Source organism: Malus domestica, chromosome 03, assembly GCF_042453785.1.
Source record: "Malus domestica chromosome 03, GDT2T_hap1".
Lineage (NCBI taxonomy): Eukaryota > Viridiplantae > Streptophyta > Magnoliopsida > Rosales > Rosaceae > Malus > Malus domestica.
Window position 1 is genome coordinate 2,819,675 of NC_091663.1, and position 20,547 is coordinate 2,840,221.

Genomic DNA, 20,547 nt, shown 5'->3' on the forward strand with positions numbered 1-20,547 from the left:
AATATTTTCATTTTCTGTTTAGGGAAGTAATCATCAACCCTATAAAAGGAAATTATGTATTATGAAAGGCTCTATAATCCCACATGAGTATCCTACACATATAATTGGCTTTTGGCGTTAAGCAAGAAACTAAAATGTATCCACCAAGTGGTTTATTGCCTGCATATAAGGCTCGTGATTCATCAGAATAATCTACCCATGTCCCAGTAGCATGGCTGCATAGTATGTGCCTTATTATATATAGAGGAAAGTACGTTACTTGCAATATTGGGATGCTTTGTAAGGATTCTAGCTGATACTAGCTAGTAATGCCGCGCGTTGCTGCGGGATTACAAATTGATCTTATAGCAGTGTATAAATTTGAGTTAGTATCAGCGTAACATTAATTAATCTAAACAAAATTACCATAGTGAAGGAAAAAAAATTATTTGCTATAGAAAATTATAGTTTTGATACCTTACAAAGGTAATTTGTTTTAAAAGATTGAAAGCCAGCGGTTTTCAATCTTGAAATTTCACAGCATCCTTTGAAAAATAGCAACCATCATCGGATAGAACTATTGTACCATCTACAGGAAAGAAAAAACAATGAGTACCTGAGATATTCTTAATACACAAAAAGAAAACACTTGACACTGAATGAACAAAATATTCAAACATGGAAAGCACATCATGAGGGATAATCTATCGTTTTTGGCCAAGTGAGGAATGATATGTTGAGTACCGAGAGAGAGAAAAAAGTAGTTCTACATTATTTTATGATACATGTTGGGTTAGTCTTGTATTTCACTTTATTTATAAAATCAACTACTGATATGGTTACAACCCTGACAACATCACCCCTAGTATTGGATGTCCATCTAATTTAACTTAAATTTCTTCTTCAATCTTGGATATACATAATGTTTCAGTTTATGTTTTACCACACAAAAAAATTGTGAGTCTAAATGGGTTTTATAAATAGAGATAAAACTGCAACTCAGTAGAATCTAAGACAATGAAAATTGAATATTATTTACCATAAATTGACATGCAAATTTAAATGCAAGAATGCAAATGAAGAGATTCACTTCATCATGTTCAGCAAGGAAATAAATAGCAACGAAAATAGTATGATTTGGTGACCCTTACCTATAACTTATTCCGACAATTTTCAATGGGCAAAACTAATGGTTTATTAATTAAAATCATTACATAATGATTGCTCACCTTTTGTCAACCAGTATACAGTGCAGACTTGTAATTTTATCAGTCGTTCCTGAAATTCTCGGTCTCCACATTCTACACACGTGGACTTTAATCTGTGTTGCCTTTTTATACGGTTGTACCTGATTGATAGGTGTTGGAATTGCGTCTTCCATTCAAGCTACTGAAATTAAACACAAATTTTTTAAATTTGCAAACAGTCATTGCAGTAAGTTTAAAATAAACGCTGGAACAACCTTTCAATCCCAAGCAGTCATTGCATAGAAATCCCCATTAATGAAACCTTTATACACAAACCCTTCAATAAAATTATGTGCAAAATAATATGAAAATATCCTCTAATGTAGAGGGAATTGCACGTATAGAGATTAAAAAAAAACATATTCTCTCTGAACCCATATGTGGCCTTTCCCAACCTTTCAATCCCAAACACCCTGTACTTGTCCAAGCAATCCTTTATAAACTCAGTCAAAAACAAAACAACGATTCCACGAAAAATTAAAAAATTCCTACTTTTAAACAGAAGAATCCTCAACGACAGCTTCAAAGGTGTTTTGTAAACCTCTCAGCATATCTTTCCCAATTGTATTTCTCACCTCCATCCTCTCCTACGTAACCTGAGCAATCCATGTTACCATACAAACAAAACCAAATTTGATACCTGGGTGAAAGCAAAAGCAAGCACTAATACATTCAAGTAAAATAAGGAATTTCAAAACATTATAGCAGAAAATCAATCACATACAATTTTTCTTTAGACACTCTTTAAATGCAGAAAAGAAAACTAACTTCTTGTAGAAGTGATGAGAAGGAATGAAAAACCAGAACACCACCTGTTCAAAAATACAAAAATCAAAAATCAAAATGAAAAAAGAAAATAAATCAACTTTCAAAACTCTGTGCAAAATAGTGAATTTGTGTTATCATCATAGTATCCCCACCATTATCATTTATCACTACCCACCTGCAATTCCTTGCTCTCCGTTTTCAAATCACTCTAATTCTATACCTCTCCCGATTAACAGAGCGTGAGGAAGGGGCAAAGTAACTCAACTAGAGCAAGGGGCTGCGCAGTTCATCGTTTTTTTAGTCTTCATCATTTACTCCCCTTTATTTTAGTAGGCGCCAGTCTTCTTCATCTGGCCGCATTGCATCAATATGGATCAAATAATCCATTGGGTGTACATTCAGAGATGGATAAAATTTCTTTTTACCCTTATTTTTATGTAAAGGATCTAGTAGGTTGGGTAGCTTTTGCTATCTTTTCTTCCATTTGGATTTTTTATGCTCCTAATGTTTTGGGGCATCCCGACAATTATATACCTGCTAATCCGATGCCCACCCCGCCTCATATTGTGCCGGAATGGTATTTCCTACCGATCCATGCCATTCTTCGTAGTATACCTGACAAATCGGGAGGTGTAGCCGCAATAGCACCTGTTTTTATATGTCTGTTGGCTTTACCTTTTTTTAAAAGTATGTATGAAAAGGGGTATATCTTTCTTGTAGTGCCTTCCATTCCACTATTCTGATCTAGAAAGAATCTCTTCCTAAAGACCAAGTCATAGTGAGATTAAAAAATGATGCTTCCTTGGCCGTGTGGAACATAGATCGGCGCAGTCGCTCATAGGGGCATATCTATCCGGATAGAGGATAGTCTAGATCGATTCATAGATAGATTTATATCCGGTATCTCCGTGGGTAGAGATAAAGATAGGGATCCATCTAGATCTTGATTCACTATTTCCTTCTTTTTTTCTTGATTCTGATTAATTGCCTTTTTGTGACGACAAGTACTATCCCAAATCATAAAATTCCAGTAAGGGTATGCTGAAACACAAAATTCAATTTCATTGTGTATAGACCAACATAGAGATTGAGACAGGTTTTAACTTCTACAATTCTACACATTTTCGAGCCCTAAATTTTCCCGGAAACAAAAGAAAACGAAAGAAGTCGTACCTGGTTCGAAAGAGTGGACGCCAGTTTGGTGGAGCAGCCATGGCAGAGATCTCTAGCGAGAAAGCTAATAAGATGGAGCAAACCATTGAACAAAAAAACCCAGATTTTTAAAATTAAAATCACAAAAATTTCAACAAATATGTCGTAGAACTCACCAGGAAACCCAAGCTTTCGAATTGGCGATTTCCTGAAAATCAAGCTTTTCTAGGTTAAAATTTCTTCCCGAAGGCAACAGATCCAACATTCATTCAAACAAAATTCGAATTGAAAAAAAAAAAAGGTGAGAGACAAATACCTTCTTGCAGAGGCCAGCGATTCGGAGCTTGAGAGAGAGCTCGAGAAATCTGTCGAAGTAAATGGAAGAGCCCGCTTTTCCATGTTTCTTCCCTTCCACGATGAGCAACACGTGTACAACACTATAGGAGGAAGAAAATCCAACGAAAAGTTGCACGATGAGGACGCGGGGAGCAGCAAGGGAAATCGATATAAAACGGAGGGGCAAAACAGTCCGCCCACTGGTCATTCACAGTACCACCTGATTGGGTTTTAGTATATAAAGATGTCCCACTACCTTTCTTGTCGACTTATATTGTATGCCCTAGACCCCAATTAAAGAATCTTCATTTGCCAATATAAGAACTGAGAAGAAAAGAAAACAGTCGAGCTTGTAACAAAGTAGGCTAGTAAAAGATTAATTGTATTAGAATTAAGTTAAAGGGATGAGAGGTTCGTCCTCAATATTGAGGTTACATAAAAGACACTTCAAGCAGGACCGTCTCTGAGATTTCGGATACCTTGTACGAAATTCATAAAAGGAGCCCTTCTTATAAGACATCTTATAAAAAATTGAACGATGTATTGATGCTAATAAGCAATATTGAAATAAACTTTAAAACTCACAAACCATTTGTTTCTAAATATTATTAAATGTAAAGAAAGCTATGATGTGACGAAGAGAGAAAGGAAGTAGATCAGGACACTGGCGATAGCGTCTGGGATTCTAACGTCTGAGACTTTGGTGTTGACACATCCCGGCCCAAGCCCCCACCACATCCCGGGTTCGACTCTACCATAGCACGATATTGTCCGTTTTGGGGTCCGACCATGTCCTCAAGATTTTGTTTTTGAGAATTCACACGAGAACTTCCAGGTGGGTCACCCATCCTATGATTGCTTTGGCCCCTTTCTCGCTTAACTTCGGAGTTCCTACGAAATCCGAAGTCAGTGAGCTCCCAAAAAGCCTCATGCCAGGTAGAGATGGGAATACACATATAAAGCTTACAGGATCCACTTTCCTAGGCGATGTGAGATGTTACAGGTGTGAAGGAAGAAAAGTGGGAAGCAACGATGAGACTTAGGCATGAGAGAAGAAAAGTGGACCCTGAGTCTCTGACATGAATTGTTTGACTTAGTGGGGTTCTTTCCTTTAAATTGATTAGCTTTGTCAACATAGCTTTGTTAATTATAATTTTATATAATTCCGTACAAATTTTAGGTAGATAGTCTTATGACTTTTGGGCCCATTAGATATATATATATTTTATTTGATTAGTATTTTATTTCATATAATATTTATTTTATATATTATTATATTCAATAAAAAATAATTTTTAAGGCCCCCAAAATTTTAGGGCTATGTGCAATGGAACCGGTCACACCTGCTTAAAGCTGGCTCTGACTTCAAGTCATCCGGTTAGTCCTCGGGTTAGTAGGAACACTCACCTTTGATGGATGCGTAGCAAACAACAATTGCTGCTCAAATTAAAAAAATATATATTTAAAAGGGAAACAAACGAAACCAAGATTTCAACCCTTCCCCAGAAAATATCAATTGTTTTATTAAGTAAATCATGTTTAATTACATTAAGTGGATGGTGGATATCATAGCATGCATATGGTCCAAAAAGCTTAATGGGATGATGATACCATCAAATAATTTTAAGTTTCCACATTAATGCCATTGGATTTGCCTATTAGGTTGCATGTCCTTTTCCTTTATTGCCTTTTGAATATTAATTATATTATGAGACTACTAATCAAATACATCTAATTGTGATTAGTGACTCATGACTTTGCCTTCACAGTCACCACAAAACTAAAATACATGATGAGGTGAGCTAAACATCCTAAAAATGCATAGGCAGAAACTTACAATATAAAACTACCAAATCATTACTATTCCTAGTTCAAGAAAACAACATGGATGACTGGTAGAAGAAAAGCAACGAGGAATTGCTTTTCAACAACTACCCTTCTGCCATTGACTGGGAAAAGACTTCTAATCATCTTTATTAAAGGTCTATAATAATAACAATAAAATCTTATCTCATTATATAAATTCTAGAACGTCATTGTGTCTAGTTTTCCGTCAAGTCTTCCGTTAGTCTCAAGTATTCCATATCTTTTCTTAGATGTCTATTTCCAAGTCTTCATAGGTATTCTTCTATCCTTTTTGTCCTAAGCTTCTGTGTCATAATCACATCTTCTAATCGAAACATTTGTAAGCCTTCGGTTCACATATCCAAAGCATCTTAACCGATACATATTCTCTTTCCAATGGTATAGATATCGAATCAAAATGATCATCATGACAAATGGCTCACACATAATAAAAAATAAAAATAAAAAAGGGGTCATTTCCATGATATTTGCTCGTTTGAGATTGCTTATGTAATTACATAACACTTTTACTCATAAGTGTTTATGTTATAAGTGTTTTTATCATAAACACGTCAAAATTAGAAGAAAAAAAAACATTGTCGCAATCGCAAAATAATACTCTGTAATACAAAAAGGAGAAATGTTAAGGAGACTTTAAAAGTGGGACTTTATAAATTCTTTACCATCTCATATGTTATCGTCAATTTATATGTCAACATTATAAAATATTGTGTCAAACATGAAAATGAGAGTCCATAAAAAATTCTATTTTTTTTTTAAATCTCCTTAGCATTTCTCTGAAAAGAATATAATCATTAGACATTAGACATAACAATAAATAAGCTAAGATATTACTCAAAAGTAAAGATGTTTTGCTTCAAAGCACCAAACACCCATGCCAGCCATGACCAATTTATGAGAAACAAACCAAAAATCGAAGCTTAAATCCCCACCCCCACACACATACATACCCCTTCATATCCTCTCCTCAAGTAGTTTGTAATCCAACAAACCATCCCCATACTCAAGAGACACCTCTCCCTTTTTCTCTCTATACCCTACCCCATTCCCTCCCCCTCTCCCTCTCTTCTAAAACAAACCTCACTATCAATGGCGTAAAGAAACAACCAAAGCAAAGCTTGCGTGCCCGAAACCATAGGAAGAATCGCAACCCAATGAGATTTAAATAGCAAAGATTAAAACCCATCTCCAAAAACTTTATCTTCTTCTGAAAATTTTTAGATTTTTCACACTGATACAGTAGAACCAGAAGAAAAACAGAGTGAAACAGTGGGGGAGAGAGAGAGAGAGAGAGAAGAACGGTGTCGTTTTGGTTCGTGGCACATGCTAATGAGAAGTAGCGAGCATTGTGCGAATCGTCAACCTGGGAAAGCCGGGAGAGTATCTGTTGGACGGTATTTTCGTCTGCATCCATGAAATCACGACGGCTCTGGCTTTTTCTGCTGCTAATAGGATGAGCGATTCAGCTTACAGAGTCGAAACGACGTCGCGCCTCGCCCAATGGAGGATCGACAACTTGGCTTCCTGCACATACCGAAAGTCCGATCCTTTCAAGATTGGCAAGTGGAATTGGTCAGTCATAAAATTCTTCCTTTTTTTTCTTTTAAGTTTTAATTTTCTTTACCGATTTCCTTGATTTAATTGAAATCATTGATCAAGAAGCTTAATGAAGAATTGCCCATTCATCTTTCAATCATATATATGATAATCTGATTGGTAGCTGGGAATTTTGATTTATATATTTTCTGGGATTGAAGGCACTTATCTGTGGAGAAGAACAGAGTGCTGTTTGTTAGATTGTATCCAGAGATATCGAATTTGACGAGAGATAATCCGCCGATTGCTTCGTTTATTATTCGAGTAGTGTGTTCTGTTGGTGATCGAAAGGCCTTAACTCATCCAGGTAATCCTCAGATTATGTTCATGATATTAAGTATTGATGTGCCGATATTATTGTCACCAACAAAACGTAGCAGCATGTTAGATACAATATCGATGCATTTCCGTTCCTGAGAATTTCTGTGAGGATTAACTCCAATGCCGTTTTTAAAGATATTGTTCTTCTTTTTAATAGGCTTTTATCTTTGTTACATTTGTTTTAGAAATTACAAACAAAAAGCTCAAGAGCAATGATGATTTCGTTTGGGCTATTGAGGTTCCCCTAACCGGAAAATTCATCATCGACGTTGAATTCCTTGATTTGAAGACTGCGTCCGGAGAGGTAAGCATCTTGATTTGATGAAATTTGCATAGAGCTAACAAAATCACATTGTTGGAAATGAGATTAGGGTAGGCAAAAGTGTAAGTGCTGATTTAACCGTTCCTAGTTTGACAACGATAATTTGCCATTACATGTATAGGGTGGAGAACCTTGCTCCATTTGGGCTGGGGGATTGACGCAAAAGCGATCAAATGCAACTGCTCTTGCATCCCTTAGTCGAATGTTAACAGAAGGCATCCACACGGACATCATGATTAACGTGTCTGATGGAAGCATTGGAGCTCATCGGGCGATTCTTGCTGCTCGATCACCAGTTTTCCAGAGCATGTTTTCACATGACCTCAAGGAGAGAGAACTGTCTACCATAAACATCTCCGATATGTCAATTGAAGCTTGTCAGGCTTTTCTTAATTACATTTATGGGAACATCGGGCATGAAGAATTTCTGACCCACAGGCTGGCACTTCTCCATGCTGCTGATAAGTACGATATCTCTGACCTGAAAGACGCCTGCCATGAAAGTCTTTTGGAAGATATTGATACAAAGAATGTACTCGAGAGGCTCCAAAATGCATCTCTATACCAATTGCCGCGATTGAAAACCAGCTGCATAAGGTACCTTGTGAAGTTTGGAAAGATTTATGACATCCGAGATGATTTCAATGCTTTCTTGCTATGCGCAGACAGGGACTTGGTAGCAGAAATCTTCGCCGAAGTTCTTGGTGCCTGGAAAGGGTTCTGAAGTCTGCAAAAATAAAAGAAAGTCTTAAGCGTGGCTTCGTGTCTGTCCTACCTATGAATATGTGGAATGCTAGTAATTAGCGTCCAGGATTTGTTGTCATGATGATTCTTTAGTGCAGATTGAATTTTTCTATGTCTTTATGTACATATCTGTTGGAACCCATTGTCCCACATCGGCCAAGAGGGAAAAGAGAAAGCACTTTAAATAGAATTACCCCACTCTAACTAACACCGATGTCTTTTGTGATAAAGCCCCACACATGAGGATTGTGCAGGTGGTTAAGTGGGAACAATATCGGTGTTGTTGGAGTGGCCCTCGGCCCATTGACCTGAAAATTTCAACATGGTATCAGAGCCAGGTGGCGGGCCCGTACTGCCACGTGATTGGATGAGTCCCCATTGGCCTCGCGTGATTGTTCACATAGGCCAAAGATGACACGTGTTTGGATGGGTCCCCAATGATCCCGCGCGATTGGGTGAGTCCCGACATGGCTCCACGTCGTTGTCAATGTGTGGAATTTCATGTGTGACCCATAAATGGGGTCTCACATGCGGGAGAGTATCAATGGGGATACTGTAAGCATATGCAATGCAATTTATGGGATCAGTCATCAAAAAAGAGAGAAACATTTATTTGCCGCATAAAACGCGAACACATTCTTACTCCGATATCAGATAGTTTAGTAAACAACATCAATGTGAATTCAAATTCTAACAACTCAATCCAACTCTTCCTCAATCAAATTTCTCCTCAACAACATCAATGTGAATTCAAATTCTAACAACTCAATCCAACTCTTCCTCAATCAAATTTCTCCTCACCCGACTACGGATTACTAATCATGTCATTAATATAATGACATGGAAAGTAACGAAGACAAAATAGTATATGAATTCTCCTTTTTTCTCGAGAGTTTTAAAACTCAGCATGAGCAAAGCAACCAGAAGGGCAACTCGGCAAGTTTCAAAGCAAAGTAGATTACCTTGGAGAGAAGCTCTCAGTTGGGGTTCTCTCTTCTTGTTTCTAACATTGATGTAATGATAGCTCTCTTCATCTTCTTTCAACTGAAATTTGAGAGACAAAACCTAATAAGGTGAAACATATTCAGACATTTTAAAGTAAGGAAGAACAACTTCTGGGAGCTGCTTTTTATATGCATTGCTGATGGAGAGAATTGGAGTGGTTAGTAAGAATATGGAAAGAATATCATTAGAATCATTCTTTTAATTTCTTTTTGTTTTTTGGGGCTGACTACGTGACAAAGTGGGCTTCGGAGCCCTCAAAAATATCTATCTGCATGAACTCTTCCAACACCCAGCCCAAACTATATGCAGATACAGAGAGACACAGAGGGAGAGAGAGAGAGTTAGGTATGGTATCAGTAGATCGTGTTCGGGTTTATTTATTTATATATACGTGGTATTTGTATCAACTTAGCTGATCAACAACATGCATGACAATATAAAGACAATCAATCATACAACTCATACTATTCATAAGAAAACTATCATTTACTAATACTAATATCAGTTGGACAATGTTGTATACATTAAATCTTATATTTTATAACGTGGTCGTGTCTTAATCTGACCCTTGCATCATGATTTTGTAGTTTTATGGTTGCTTTGTTTTCTTTTCCTTTTTGTTCACTTTCATTCAGAAAAAAAAAGCTCAAATAGACTCAAGTATATATATATATGTGGAAAGTGATTGGATTACAATCCGATCTCTGTTTTCCTTTTCTGGTGAATGAAGGGGCTCAGCATACAAAACAGCATGTGAAATAATATGACCATTTTACTAATTGGAAAACGATAAGTTCCCACCCTAATAAATTAGACTCCACAATAGGAACCACAGAAAAATTGATTCCTTAGCAGCAGGTAAACGTCAATGTGTTAGGTTCTTCTTTGGGGGGTTGGGGGGAAGGCTTGGAGTTATGGCTACATGTTAAAGTAAGAAGGTTGATAAAGACTAGAAAAACCTTGAAAGCACTGTTTCTACGTTCTGCCAAGTTTTAGCATCCCGCAATCCTTAAGCATTGATTTTTACATTCTCTGTATATGGATCTCTGTTACTTCTTACACATTGAAAAAACCTTATGTTTACTTAATTTTCTTAATTACAGATATTCAGTTGAATCAAATCATCACACGACTTGCTCAATTTTCTTCAACATTGATTCTTTTTATTGACATGATTGTTTGTTCAAGGCATAGACTTTAGATTTCTAGTTTCAGAATGTTGGTTAATTAATTTAAGGGAACTTTAACGAAAAGCACCGGGTACTGTTCACTTTAACGAAAAACCACATTTTTACACTAAAAAGTCAATCCTAGTACTATTCACTTTACCCTTTATTTTGTCCTTATCATTAAAACTCAAAATTTTCAAACCCTTTTCATTAGTTTTCCTTTAATTTAATCTATTAGGTTTTAAATTCACTAAGAATCGATACTCTAAATGACCTTTCTATATGCTATAAAAATCAACTGTGTCAATAAATAATGAAGAAATTTGAGCAAAATGAAGTTTTCTTAAGACAAATTTAAGAAAAAATGAGAGTAATTAGTTCAACCTAAGATCCAAAAAAAGTTTAAATAAAATTAAATCAAAAGGCTAGTCTAAATTCTAAATGTCAAGAGTAGCCTTGAGTGCCTCAAGATGTGTCATGCAGCAATCATAAATTCTTATTTGTCTAAAACTGCATGAACAACTTTATCCGTAGACTAGGAGTGGGATCCTCTTTAAAAAAAAATTCTTCTTTAGTCCTCTCCTGACACACCCCGACCGGAATCGAGGCATGTTGTCCGTTACGTGAGGGTGACGTAGCCATGTGCACAGTGTGGAAGTGATAGTATTATGTAAATGTGGGTGAACAAAAACCAAACTAGCTAACTTACACTAGATAAATATATAAGTGCGAGTGAAGGTATTTAAAGTGTATATACACATATTCAGAGTATAGGTAACCTAAGTGCAGTCCAGCAAGCTAAGTATTAATTATACAGGACATGAAATAAAGTTCCTACATTAATTGAAGTCTGTCAAAACCGTCGTAGAGTCATCGTAACCACCAACACAAACGTCTAATTAGAACTTGAAGGGGCTCAAAACAAAAAACGTGAGTGGGCAAAAACAAATCTTTTTATAACCATTTCTCTTGCCAAAAATAATAACCCCTCACCATAAAACCTGTATAATTTCCCAGAAAATAGTAATACATACGTATGTAGAAATCATGCTCGAAGTAGTAAAAACCAAGTATATGTCATGTCAAGTATCTCAACAATGAAATAAGTAAGCTAGGTGAAATAAATCAATACAAACTGATATGTCAACTAGAGTCACCTAATGTGACCTATACGGCTGAACCTATAGCTCATCTTCCAATTCCTGCGCACGAGTCATAACCACCTAATATGGTCTATACGACATGCTGGGTATAAATAGATATGCTCAAGTGCTACGATCACGTGAAGGTTGTGCGAAGTATCGCAAGTCACCTACGAGTCGAAACCACCTAATGTGGTCTGTATGACAGGTTGGCACCTGCCTTGGATCCAAGGTGAGCGTGTGGTGTGGGAGGTGAACGATCACGTAAAAGCTAGGCCCTGGCCTCGGGCGGAGCACTAACACCGGGGTGCATGATAATGAGCACTAAATTTACCTCAACATAACCATACACACTGCAATCACTATCATCAATATACACTTACATGAAGCTTACCTGGGTGTCCGCAGCGTCATGCAATAATATGCATATCTATACTACTGCATATACTAGAATGTAATGCATTGACATGTCATTTAAAAACGTAAATCCATTTAAAACCATTTCTAGGAAAATGGAAAACATATATACGTGTATATAGAAAACCAAAAGCCCATTCACTGGTATGTAGCAAGGTCATAACCCTCGAGTCTCGCCTGGCTACGCTCGTCCTCCGGAAACGTGTCACCTATATGCGAAACAACTAATTTAACGTTAATTCAAAAGTACATAACCAAAATCGTGTAATAACTTCTCACACGTTGCTCAATTGGGGTGTTTGAATATACCATTGTGGCCTACTCAACACCACGAGAATCCCCATATTTTTAGAAAAAATTTCTAATGTCTCACGCGCCGGCCATACGCAGGCACGTGTCTGGCACACTGACAGAATCCCTAACGACGTTAAGGAATATTCCGTTAAATAGAAGCATATTCCGTTAAAATTATTTGACGCCGTCAGTATATTCTGTCAAAGTTGACAAAATATTCTCTATCTTTTCTAGTGGTCGTCACTGCAGCCGCAGCCGTCTGCAACGCCGGATTCTGGAAAATCTTAAAACCTTAGTTTCTACTTCGTTTTTCAACCAAATTTCACAAATCTTATATAGATTTGGAGCTCTCAACAAGGAGGACATAATCTTACCTATTTGGGGACCTAAAACCTTCAAGAACTGGTCGGAAAATAGCTTAACACAACCGGCCAAAATTGAAACTCGACAAACCCGAGTATACCAACATTCGAACCACTCCAAAACTAGCCTAAGATCCTTATAGAGTTGATTAGGACCCTTTTCTAGCCTTATAATCTCATGAAATGTCCACGATCACGTTGGAGTAACAGAGTACCTCGTCGGAGCCTATGGTTCTTCACTATTTTGATGTCCTTTCTTCGAACAAAGGGTATGGTTAGGCTCGTGGACTTGCAAGGAACTCGAAGGTGGTCCTTAGAAGTTCGATTTGTAAGGTTTTGATGGTGTTTGAAGATTAGAGGGCTCGGGTCATAAGGACGAGAAAGAGAGTTCAAGAAGGAAGAGAGTTCAAGAAGGAAGGAGAGAAGAGGGTTGCACGTATGTGTGTGTGTGTGCGCGAGTGTGGTCACAGGTTGGCCAAAAGAAGAACAAATCTCAGGCCCTAATTGGGCAATACAATTTAGGGCTTAAGCAATTGAGTCCAAATGGAAATAAAACCAACCCCAAAAATCTGATTTGGCTCCAAGTTGTAGGAATTAAATTGATTGGTGACTAAGAAATAGTCAACCCAAGAATATCATTTCTCCCATTTACCAAATCATTTACTTATAACTTTTCCATTACGAATCCCATTCGGCCCTAACTCGCGACAACACACTCATGACGGTGCGTACAATTTAATTACGTTAGCGAGAAAAAAAATTTAAAACTATATATGTACATCCACGTCACTAAGCCTCGAGGGCATTATTGTCACCTTATTATACTCGGGGATAAATATATATAATAATTTGGGACGAGTCGTCACATCTCTTTTTTTTTCTTTGAACAAACGATATTATATATACTAAGGGAAAATGTTAGACTTAGTCTCACAATAGGCAATATTGTGGTTCAAATTCGTCTTTGGCGAAAATCGAACCTAAGACCTTTCACAAGAGGAGAAAAATAATATTAGACCGTAGTATTAAGTGACTAGTCATCTCCTATTATTTTTATATTTTTTTTAGTACATCGATATTTTTACACTAAAGGGAGGGGGTTCGGCAAAGCTACATAATAGGCAGCCTAATTTGGTATCGAAGTCGCCATCCACGAGATTCGAACCTAAGACCTCTCACATCGAAGTAAAGAGGAATACCACCAGACCGTAGTACTAAATGGCACTAGTCCTCTCCTATTTAAATAATCATGATTAAATCACGTAAACATCTTTTATTGACTTCGTTTAAAGAGTACAAGAAAAAGAAGAAAATGAGAGTAAGTGACTGAAGATGAGAGAATTTAAAAGAGAGAAAATCATACTTGGATACTAACCTAGTTGAAGGTTTGCATTGCCTCCAAACCAAAAGTTTGCCCGGTCCACAATAAATAGGCGTCTCGTGTTGAGATTTGTGTTTTTATAATTTTTTAATTACTGTTTTCTCAGATGGTCAAATTATATAGTTGCGTAAAAAAGTTGAACAAATAATCTTTTATTGCCAAAACAAATGGTCGATCAGTTGACTAAAATTCCTCAAACGAAAGGAAAATAAAAATCTCATAAAAGCAGACTAATTGATGCTAATTGTTGTACTTAATTTCTTGTCAAATTCAATCGGAATCCCAAAATTAATATAAAATCCAGCATATTAATATTTCAGTAATGGAGAAAATAGTTATTTGCAAAATAGTCAAATTGTCTTTTTAAGGCCACTAATTTTTCCACCAAAATTTTCAAAATCTCATCTCAACCATACATCCAAATAAAAATAAATAAATATAACCGTTTGCAATGATTTTTAAAAATTATATTTTTCCCAAAAAATTCCTCAAATTCCCTTTAAAGGTAACTTTCAAATTGGAAGAATCCCACCACTTTCCATTATTAGTGCAATAGGGGGAAGCAATTTTTGCTTCCAAAAACAGGCAAAAAACTGAGTTTTAAAAGCAGGAGAAGGAATAGCCTCTTTCCACACACTTCTTCTCTTCACAAAATATTGGCAGATGGGAAATTCAACTCTCCCTCCTTTTCTTCTCTCAGTTCTTCTCTTCTCTTTGTTTCAGATTCCAACATATGCTGCCAAAAATGTATGCATGCATTGCTTTCTTTCTCTTTGTCGAATTAAGTTTTTGAAGTTTCATTCTGATCAAATTTCACTAATCGCTTTGATACTATTTCTTTGTTTCAGTCTTACATTGTGTACTTAGGAGCACGTCCTCATGTTCTGGATCCTTCGTCTTCTGACCTCGATAGCGTGACAAATTCTCACTACAATCTGCTTGGAACAGTTTTGGGAAGGTATGGACACTTTATATGCTTTCTGTGTAGGGTTTGAATTTTCTTTTTCCATGCTAATATGGTTGGATTTTTTCTTTTGTTCCAATTTCTTCAACAGCAATGAAAGGGCACAAGAAGCAATATTTTATTCATATACGAGAAATATCAATGGCTTTGCTGCAATTTTGGATGATGAAGAGGCTGTTCAGATTGAAAGTAATATATATTTTTTGAAATCAATTTTGGAAGTTTTTTATTTGCAGTTTCCTCTTCCTTCCTCCGTTACGTTTTTTTTTTTCACAATGCATTTTATGTGCATCTGCAGAGGATCCAAATGTTGTATCTGTCTTTCCAAACAGAGGAAGAAAACTACACACAACTCGTTCATGGGATTTTCTTGGATTGGAAGAAAACGGCGAAACCCGGCCCGGTTCCATTTTGAAGAAGGCACGGTTTGGTGCAAATACGATTATAGGAAACCTTGATACTGGTAATCTTAATTAGTTTGTTGCTAATTTAGGTTAAATTGTAAAATGTGGAGTGTAAAATCGGCCACATTCTTTGCTTTCCTTGATATATTTCTGCTCCAATAAATGTTGCATAAGTGTTTTTGAAACTTGATTTAGTATTTGAAACTTGATTTCGTATTTGAAACTTGATTTCATGTGCACGCGTTTTTATCACAAAAGTATTTCTTGTAATTTTGATTGAGAATGCTGCTGCATTTTATGTTGCGATAATGCTTTGACGTAACCACATCAGTTCAGCGTTTTTTCATATTATATAGCTAAGTTTTCTTCTAAAAAAAGGAATAGCTTATGGTTTCATCACGGTTTACCTATCATTCTGGAATTCAAGAAACTCACATAGGCATATTGTTATATAATATAACAAGTTCAGTGAATGATATATGATAATTAGATTCAAATGTTATAATTTTTTAAAATCCTACCAACCGCGAATATAGCACTTTGCATAATGATTTTAAGTATTTACCAACCCATATTTTATAGCATTTGGCATGTTGATGTCAAATTCGCTGACAAACCAATTTAATCCATTCTTGTTTTACTCCACCACAAAAAGAGAATTTTATTTCTTAGAAATTAACTGCAGTAAGAAATGCAGATCAGTCAAGATTGTGCTTCTAATTTCTGCTTCATTGGCATTTCTCGGAAACATGAACAAATTGATCTAGCTATAAATTTTTAATTAAAAATAGAATCGGAAGGATTCTAAACAGACAAGAAATTGACACAATTATATAGAGTTTATTGTCTATTTAATGTCCTTCGTTTTTTTTTTTTTTGAATAATGAGTTATAACTATAGTTTTATTTGTGAATATTTCCTAACTTTCTTTGGCATGTTTTCTCCATGCGTTCTAGTAATTTTCCATTATGTATAGCATATCATTCTGTGGCCAACACTATTCATTTGTAAATCATGCATGGTTTTTGACATTTTCTTGTTATGTGCTATGTTTTCTTTATTGGTTTTGCGACAGGTGTTTGGCCGGAATCAAAGAGCTTTAGCGATGAAGGGATGGGACCAATCCCATCTAAATGGCGTGGAATCTGTCAGCTCACCAAAAATGGTTCTCGTTGCAATAGGTCCATTCTCTTCTCCACTTCTTGCTCCTTTCTAATACTTTCATTTTTTAAAGTAGGTTACATTTTTTGAATGGTACATCGGTCCCAATTTGTATCTTCAGTTGATTCAGAATCTTGATATGTAAGGTGAAAAAACCAATACGTGTAATTGAATCTTACTTAAGTTCGTTGCTTATCCGGGCAACTATTGCTCACTAATGCATGTGGGTGCCCATTACATAAATAGCCAGAAATCGCTCATTCACGCAAGCAATTGTCTTTAGCAATGTCCCATTATATACTGTCCAATTAATCTGTGTGCGCCAAGAACCTTTCTTGATATTTCACTTATTAGGAACTTGCTTAAACTAATGAGTGCAAATGAACGATTGTTGTTAGTATTTCACTTATTAAACACTTGCCCAATATGTTAGCTTCTGCTAGTTAAGAACGGCCATCATTTGTTTTGATCAGATGGTATATTATGGGATGTGATTGGGTAATCGACTTCTGAAAGTAAAATAGCATACATTGGGAATTGTTGGGTTACATCTATGATCTAAAAGGCGAACTATAATATAAAGTTTGACAAAAAGGGCCGGGGGGTCCTTGGTACAAAGTAACCTAAAGTTGTGTCTCCCACCTGTTTGTCCAGTATTGTATATATACTTTAGCAATAAGTCAACTGGATCATTGCTTATGTTGCACATTTTCAACTCATGCAGACGTAATACCACCAACTATGCTAGCAATGTTTGTGTCACGTCGTTATTTAATTTGGTTAATGCAGTTGTTTAACTATGCGATAACGGCTAATGTTAATTCGGATTAACACTTACGTAGGAAGCTGATCGGAGCAAGGTACTTCAGCAAAGGATACCTCGCGTATGCTTCCATGGTTAACTCCACTGCAGCCAAGTCCATCCAGCCCAACGCTCGTGACTATGCCGGTCATGGCTCACACACCCTTTCAACGGCTGGTGGTAATTTTGTTCCTAGAGCAAGTGTTTTCGGTAATGGCAATGGCACTGCAAAGGGTGGATCCCCAAAAGCTCGGGTGGCTGCGTACAAAGTATGCTGGCCGCCAATCAATGACAACGAGTGCTTTGATGCAGACATTTTGGCCGCTTTTGAAGCTGCAATTAGTGACGGTGTTGATGTGCTTTCAGTGTCTCTTGGTGGTGAAGCTGTAGAGTTTTTTAATGATGGGATTGCAATAGGGTCCTTCCATGCTGTTAAGAAGGGGATTACTGTGGTCAGCTCAGCTGGCAATTCAGGCCCTACTCCTGGGTCAGTGTCGAATGTGGCACCGTGGATGCTCACAGTTGGAGCTAGCACGATAGATCGCGAGTTCTCCAATTATGTTGCTCTTGGCAACAAGAAGCATCTCAAGGTATTTAAATCTAACACCCTAGTCGCTAGTCGTGTGTTTATTGTAACGAGTAATGCTACAGATTATTGTAACGAGTAATGCTACAGACTATTTATCAAGATTAATCTATGACATGATATGGTACTTGGTGTGCGAATAAACAGTGATATAAACAATAACCCTAATCACTATTAGTCTGTTCATCATCACGAGTAATGCTACAGATTATGACATTGATTTACAACATGAAATGGTAGTTGATGTCCTAATCAACAGTTTAACACCCTTAAGTAACCATATTCTTGTTTCTAGGGAGCAAGTCTTTCCTCCACAGGTTTGCCAGCTGAAAAGTTCTACCCATTGATAAGTGCAAGCGATGCTAAAGCTACTAATGCGTCTGCTTCTGAAGCGTGAGTAACATCAATTTTTATGCTTGTGCATAATGTACATTATTTAACTGTACCTTCTCCAACTTCTTCAGCCAGCTCTGCAAACCTAGTACCCTTGATAAAAAGAAGGCGGAGGGGAAAATTTTGGTTTGCGTTCGAGGGGAAAATGCAAGAGCCAACAAGGGTCAACAAGCTATTCTTGCAGGCGCTGTCGGAATGATTTTGGTCAATGATAAGCTAAGCGGGAATGAAATCATAGCTGATCCTCACTTGCTTCCGGCTTCACACGTTAATTTTTCCGACAGAGAATCTGTCTTTGCCTACATCAAGTCGACCAAGTACATATTCTGATCTTTCATTTTGTGTGTTTTTGACCTGAAAAGTTCGTGACTAATCTTCTAGCCTCTCATTCAATGAAAATGAATCAGGATTCCTATGGCTTACATTACTCGTGTAAAGACTGAACTAGGAACAAAACCAGCTCCATTTATGGCTTCATTCTCTTCGAGGGGGCCTAACCCCGTTGAGCAGTCAATTCTTAAGGTAATCTTTGAAATTCTTGTTCATTCTTATGTGCAATGCTTCTTCAAATATTTTATGTAACCTGTTCAATGTTTGCGCATCAGCCTGATATCACAGCGCCTGGAGTGAGTATAATTGCTGCTTATACTCAAGCAACTGGGCCAACTGATGGGGAGTTCGATACACGGCGTGTACCTTTCAATACAGAATCCGGAACTTCCATGTCGTGCCCTCATGTATCTGGAATTGTCGGTCTTTTGAAAACCCTTCACCCGACATGGACCCCTGCAGCTATTAAATCTGCAATCATGACCACCGGTACAATTTTTCCCTTCTGGTTTAAGTCACCATAATTTTGTCACACGCGTTCCAGTTGTTAATTTTCTTTATTTGGTTCCTTCTGTAGCAAGAAAACGAGATAACAACAAGGGCACAATGCTGGACTCATCCAAGGCCAGAGCAACACCATTTGCTTATGGTGCAGGACATGTTCAACCAAACCGTGCAATGGACCCTGGACTTGTTTATGACCTAACAACCGATGATTACTTGAACTTCTTATGTGCTCGTGGCTACAATGCAACACTTCTCAAAGTGTTTTCTAAAGAGCCACATAAATGTCCCAAGGCATATAGTCTTTCTGATTTTAACTATCCTTCTATAACAGTTCCCAATCTCCGTGACACGCCAGTGACTGTGACCAGAAGGGTTAAGAATGTTGGTTCTCCAGGCACATACGTAGTTCGTGTTAAGGAACCGGTGGGAGTTTCTGTTACTGTTAAGCCTGGTACCTTGCAGTTCAAGAGCAACGGCGAAGAGAAGAAGTTCAAGGTTGTTCTGAAGGCTAGGGTTCAAGGGCCTCAAGACTATATATTTGGAGAGTTAAATTGGACAGATGGGAAGCACAATGTCAGGAGTCCTATTGTTGTCATGCACTACTAGAGATGACAAAGTAGGTCAATTCTTGTTCATCATTGTTTAAATCCTTCAAGATATGTGGATTTTAGGTTAGGCAGATGTATTTATACGTCTTTTCTGTCATTCCGAAAAGATTTATTTGTCGAAAAACATCGGTGCAAAATAAGGGGAATAAAGAAGTTAAAGTATTTATTCGGTTATCATGTTACACATGGAGTAATGCTAGGAAGATTAAATTTGCAAACTAAATTAAGTGTCACCAATAAGAATGAGCACGTTTATCAATGTTTAAGCAATAAACCAATCATCAACTTCTATGTCCTTTAGTTTCCAACATTTAGTTTACAAATTTAGTCTCCCTAACATTTATGCCAACAACTTCTGCAAGTTTTCACTATTCTTAAAACTAACCATATCTTTCTTCTTCCATAATTTCTTCCCCTTAAAATTGCAAGCTTGTGAGCTATCTCTTGACTGTATGCTTAGACTGGAAAGTATCTTTTTGTCCTTTTTGTTGAAATGCTACAGAGTCTTCTCAACCCTCGGAAATGGTGATAACCGTGGGTTGCCATCAATTGTCTCATTTTAAAAAACAAAAAAAACAAAAAACAAAAAAAATTAGTCTTTGTTCGAAGACCTCGAATGTTGCTACAACCTCAGTAGAATCATTTTTATCAAGTTTCTTAGTCCTCTCAATCACAGACACAATATTATCAT

At 36.9% G+C, this 20,547-nt stretch overlaps 3 protein-coding genes across 17 annotated transcripts; 2 read left to right on the top strand and 1 right to left on the bottom strand.

The window, feature by feature from the left end:
• Positions 1-410: 410 nt before the first annotated feature.
• LOC103416598 (uncharacterized) lies at positions 411-3,657 on the bottom strand. Of its 14 annotated transcripts, none has more exons than XR_011579107.1 (7): positions 3,463-3,631; positions 3,323-3,354; positions 3,168-3,231; positions 2,170-3,035; positions 1,995-2,038; positions 1,209-1,822; positions 411-568 (listed from the first exon to the last, which is right to left on the bottom strand). XR_011579107.1 is itself a non-coding variant. In XM_070818747.1 (6 exons), the coding sequence occupies exons 1-4, from the start codon at positions 3,543-3,545 to the stop codon at positions 1,798-1,800; spliced, it is 339 nt and encodes a 112-aa protein (XP_070674848.1). In that variant the 5' UTR covers positions 3,546-3,657; the 3' UTR covers positions 411-568; positions 1,209-1,368; positions 1,719-1,797. The 14 variants fall into 14 exon arrangements, 6 of the variants coding, with proteins under 6 accessions (XP_070674848.1, XP_070674846.1, XP_070674849.1 ...); XR_011579105.1 differs by having other exon boundaries at positions 1,951-2,038; XR_011579103.1 differs by having other exon boundaries at positions 1,209-2,038.
• A 2,576-nt stretch (positions 3,658-6,233) lies between these two features.
• On the top strand, positions 6,234-8,443 carry LOC103416824 (BTB/POZ domain-containing protein At1g55760). 2 transcript variants are annotated; one of them, XM_008355044.4, is made up of 5 exons: positions 6,299-6,920; positions 7,106-7,251; positions 7,451-7,569; positions 7,709-8,184; positions 8,253-8,443. In XM_008355044.4, exons 1-5 carry the CDS (start codon positions 6,802-6,804, stop codon positions 8,389-8,391), a joined length of 999 nt encoding a protein of 332 aa, XP_008353266.1. In that variant the 5' UTR covers positions 6,299-6,801; the 3' UTR covers positions 8,392-8,443. The 2 variants fall into 2 exon arrangements, with proteins under 2 accessions (XP_008353274.1, XP_008353266.1); XM_008355052.4 differs by having other exon boundaries at positions 6,234-6,920; positions 7,709-8,443.
• Positions 8,444-14,682: 6,239 nt separating this feature from the next.
• LOC103416841 (subtilisin-like protease SBT5.4) lies at positions 14,683-20,030 on the top strand. Its single transcript, XM_008355059.4, has 11 exons — positions 14,683-14,848; positions 14,950-15,059; positions 15,157-15,254; positions 15,364-15,528; positions 16,545-16,650; positions 17,473-18,022; positions 18,314-18,411; positions 18,483-18,728; positions 18,819-18,933; positions 19,017-19,230; positions 19,319-20,030. The coding sequence occupies exons 1-11, from the start codon at positions 14,765-14,767 to the stop codon at positions 19,852-19,854; spliced, it is 2,322 nt and encodes a 773-aa protein (XP_008353281.3). The 5' UTR covers positions 14,683-14,764; the 3' UTR covers positions 19,855-20,030.
• The last annotated feature ends 517 nt before the right edge of the window (positions 20,031-20,547 follow it).

Excerpts from the sequence above, each read along its gene's own strand:
- LOC103416824 (XM_008355044.4), top strand. The coding sequence starts at position 6,802 with ATGAGCGATTCAGCTTACAGAGTCGAAACGACGTCGCGCCTCGCCCAA. Across the intron at positions 6,921-7,105 it reads AAGATTGGCAAGTGGAATTG|GCACTTATCTGTGGAGAAGA; the intron begins GTCAGTCATAAA and ends CTGGGATTGAAG. Across the intron at positions 7,570-7,708 it reads TGAAGACTGCGTCCGGAGAG|GGTGGAGAACCTTGCTCCAT; the intron begins GTAAGCATCTTG and ends TTACATGTATAG.
- LOC103416598 (XM_070818745.1), bottom strand. The coding sequence starts at position 3,545 with ATGGAAAAGCGGGCTCTTCCATTTACTTCGACAGATTTCTCGAGCTCT. Across the intron at positions 2,039-3,167 it reads CGTCCACTCTTTCGAACCAG|GTGGTGTTCTGGTTTTTCAT; the intron begins GTACGACTTCTT and ends ATTTTTGAACAG. Across the intron at positions 1,823-1,950 it reads AGAGTGTCTAAAGAAAAATT|GTTACGTAGGAGAGGATGGA; the intron begins GTATGTGATTGA and ends TGGATTGCTCAG.
- LOC103416841 (XM_008355059.4), top strand. The coding sequence starts at position 14,765 with ATGGGAAATTCAACTCTCCCTCCTTTTCTTCTCTCAGTTCTTCTCTTC. Across the intron at positions 16,651-17,472 it reads AATGGTTCTCGTTGCAATAG|GAAGCTGATCGGAGCAAGGT; the intron begins GTCCATTCTCTT and ends ACACTTACGTAG. Across the intron at positions 18,934-19,016 it reads TTGAGCAGTCAATTCTTAAG|CCTGATATCACAGCGCCTGG; the intron begins GTAATCTTTGAA and ends TTTGCGCATCAG.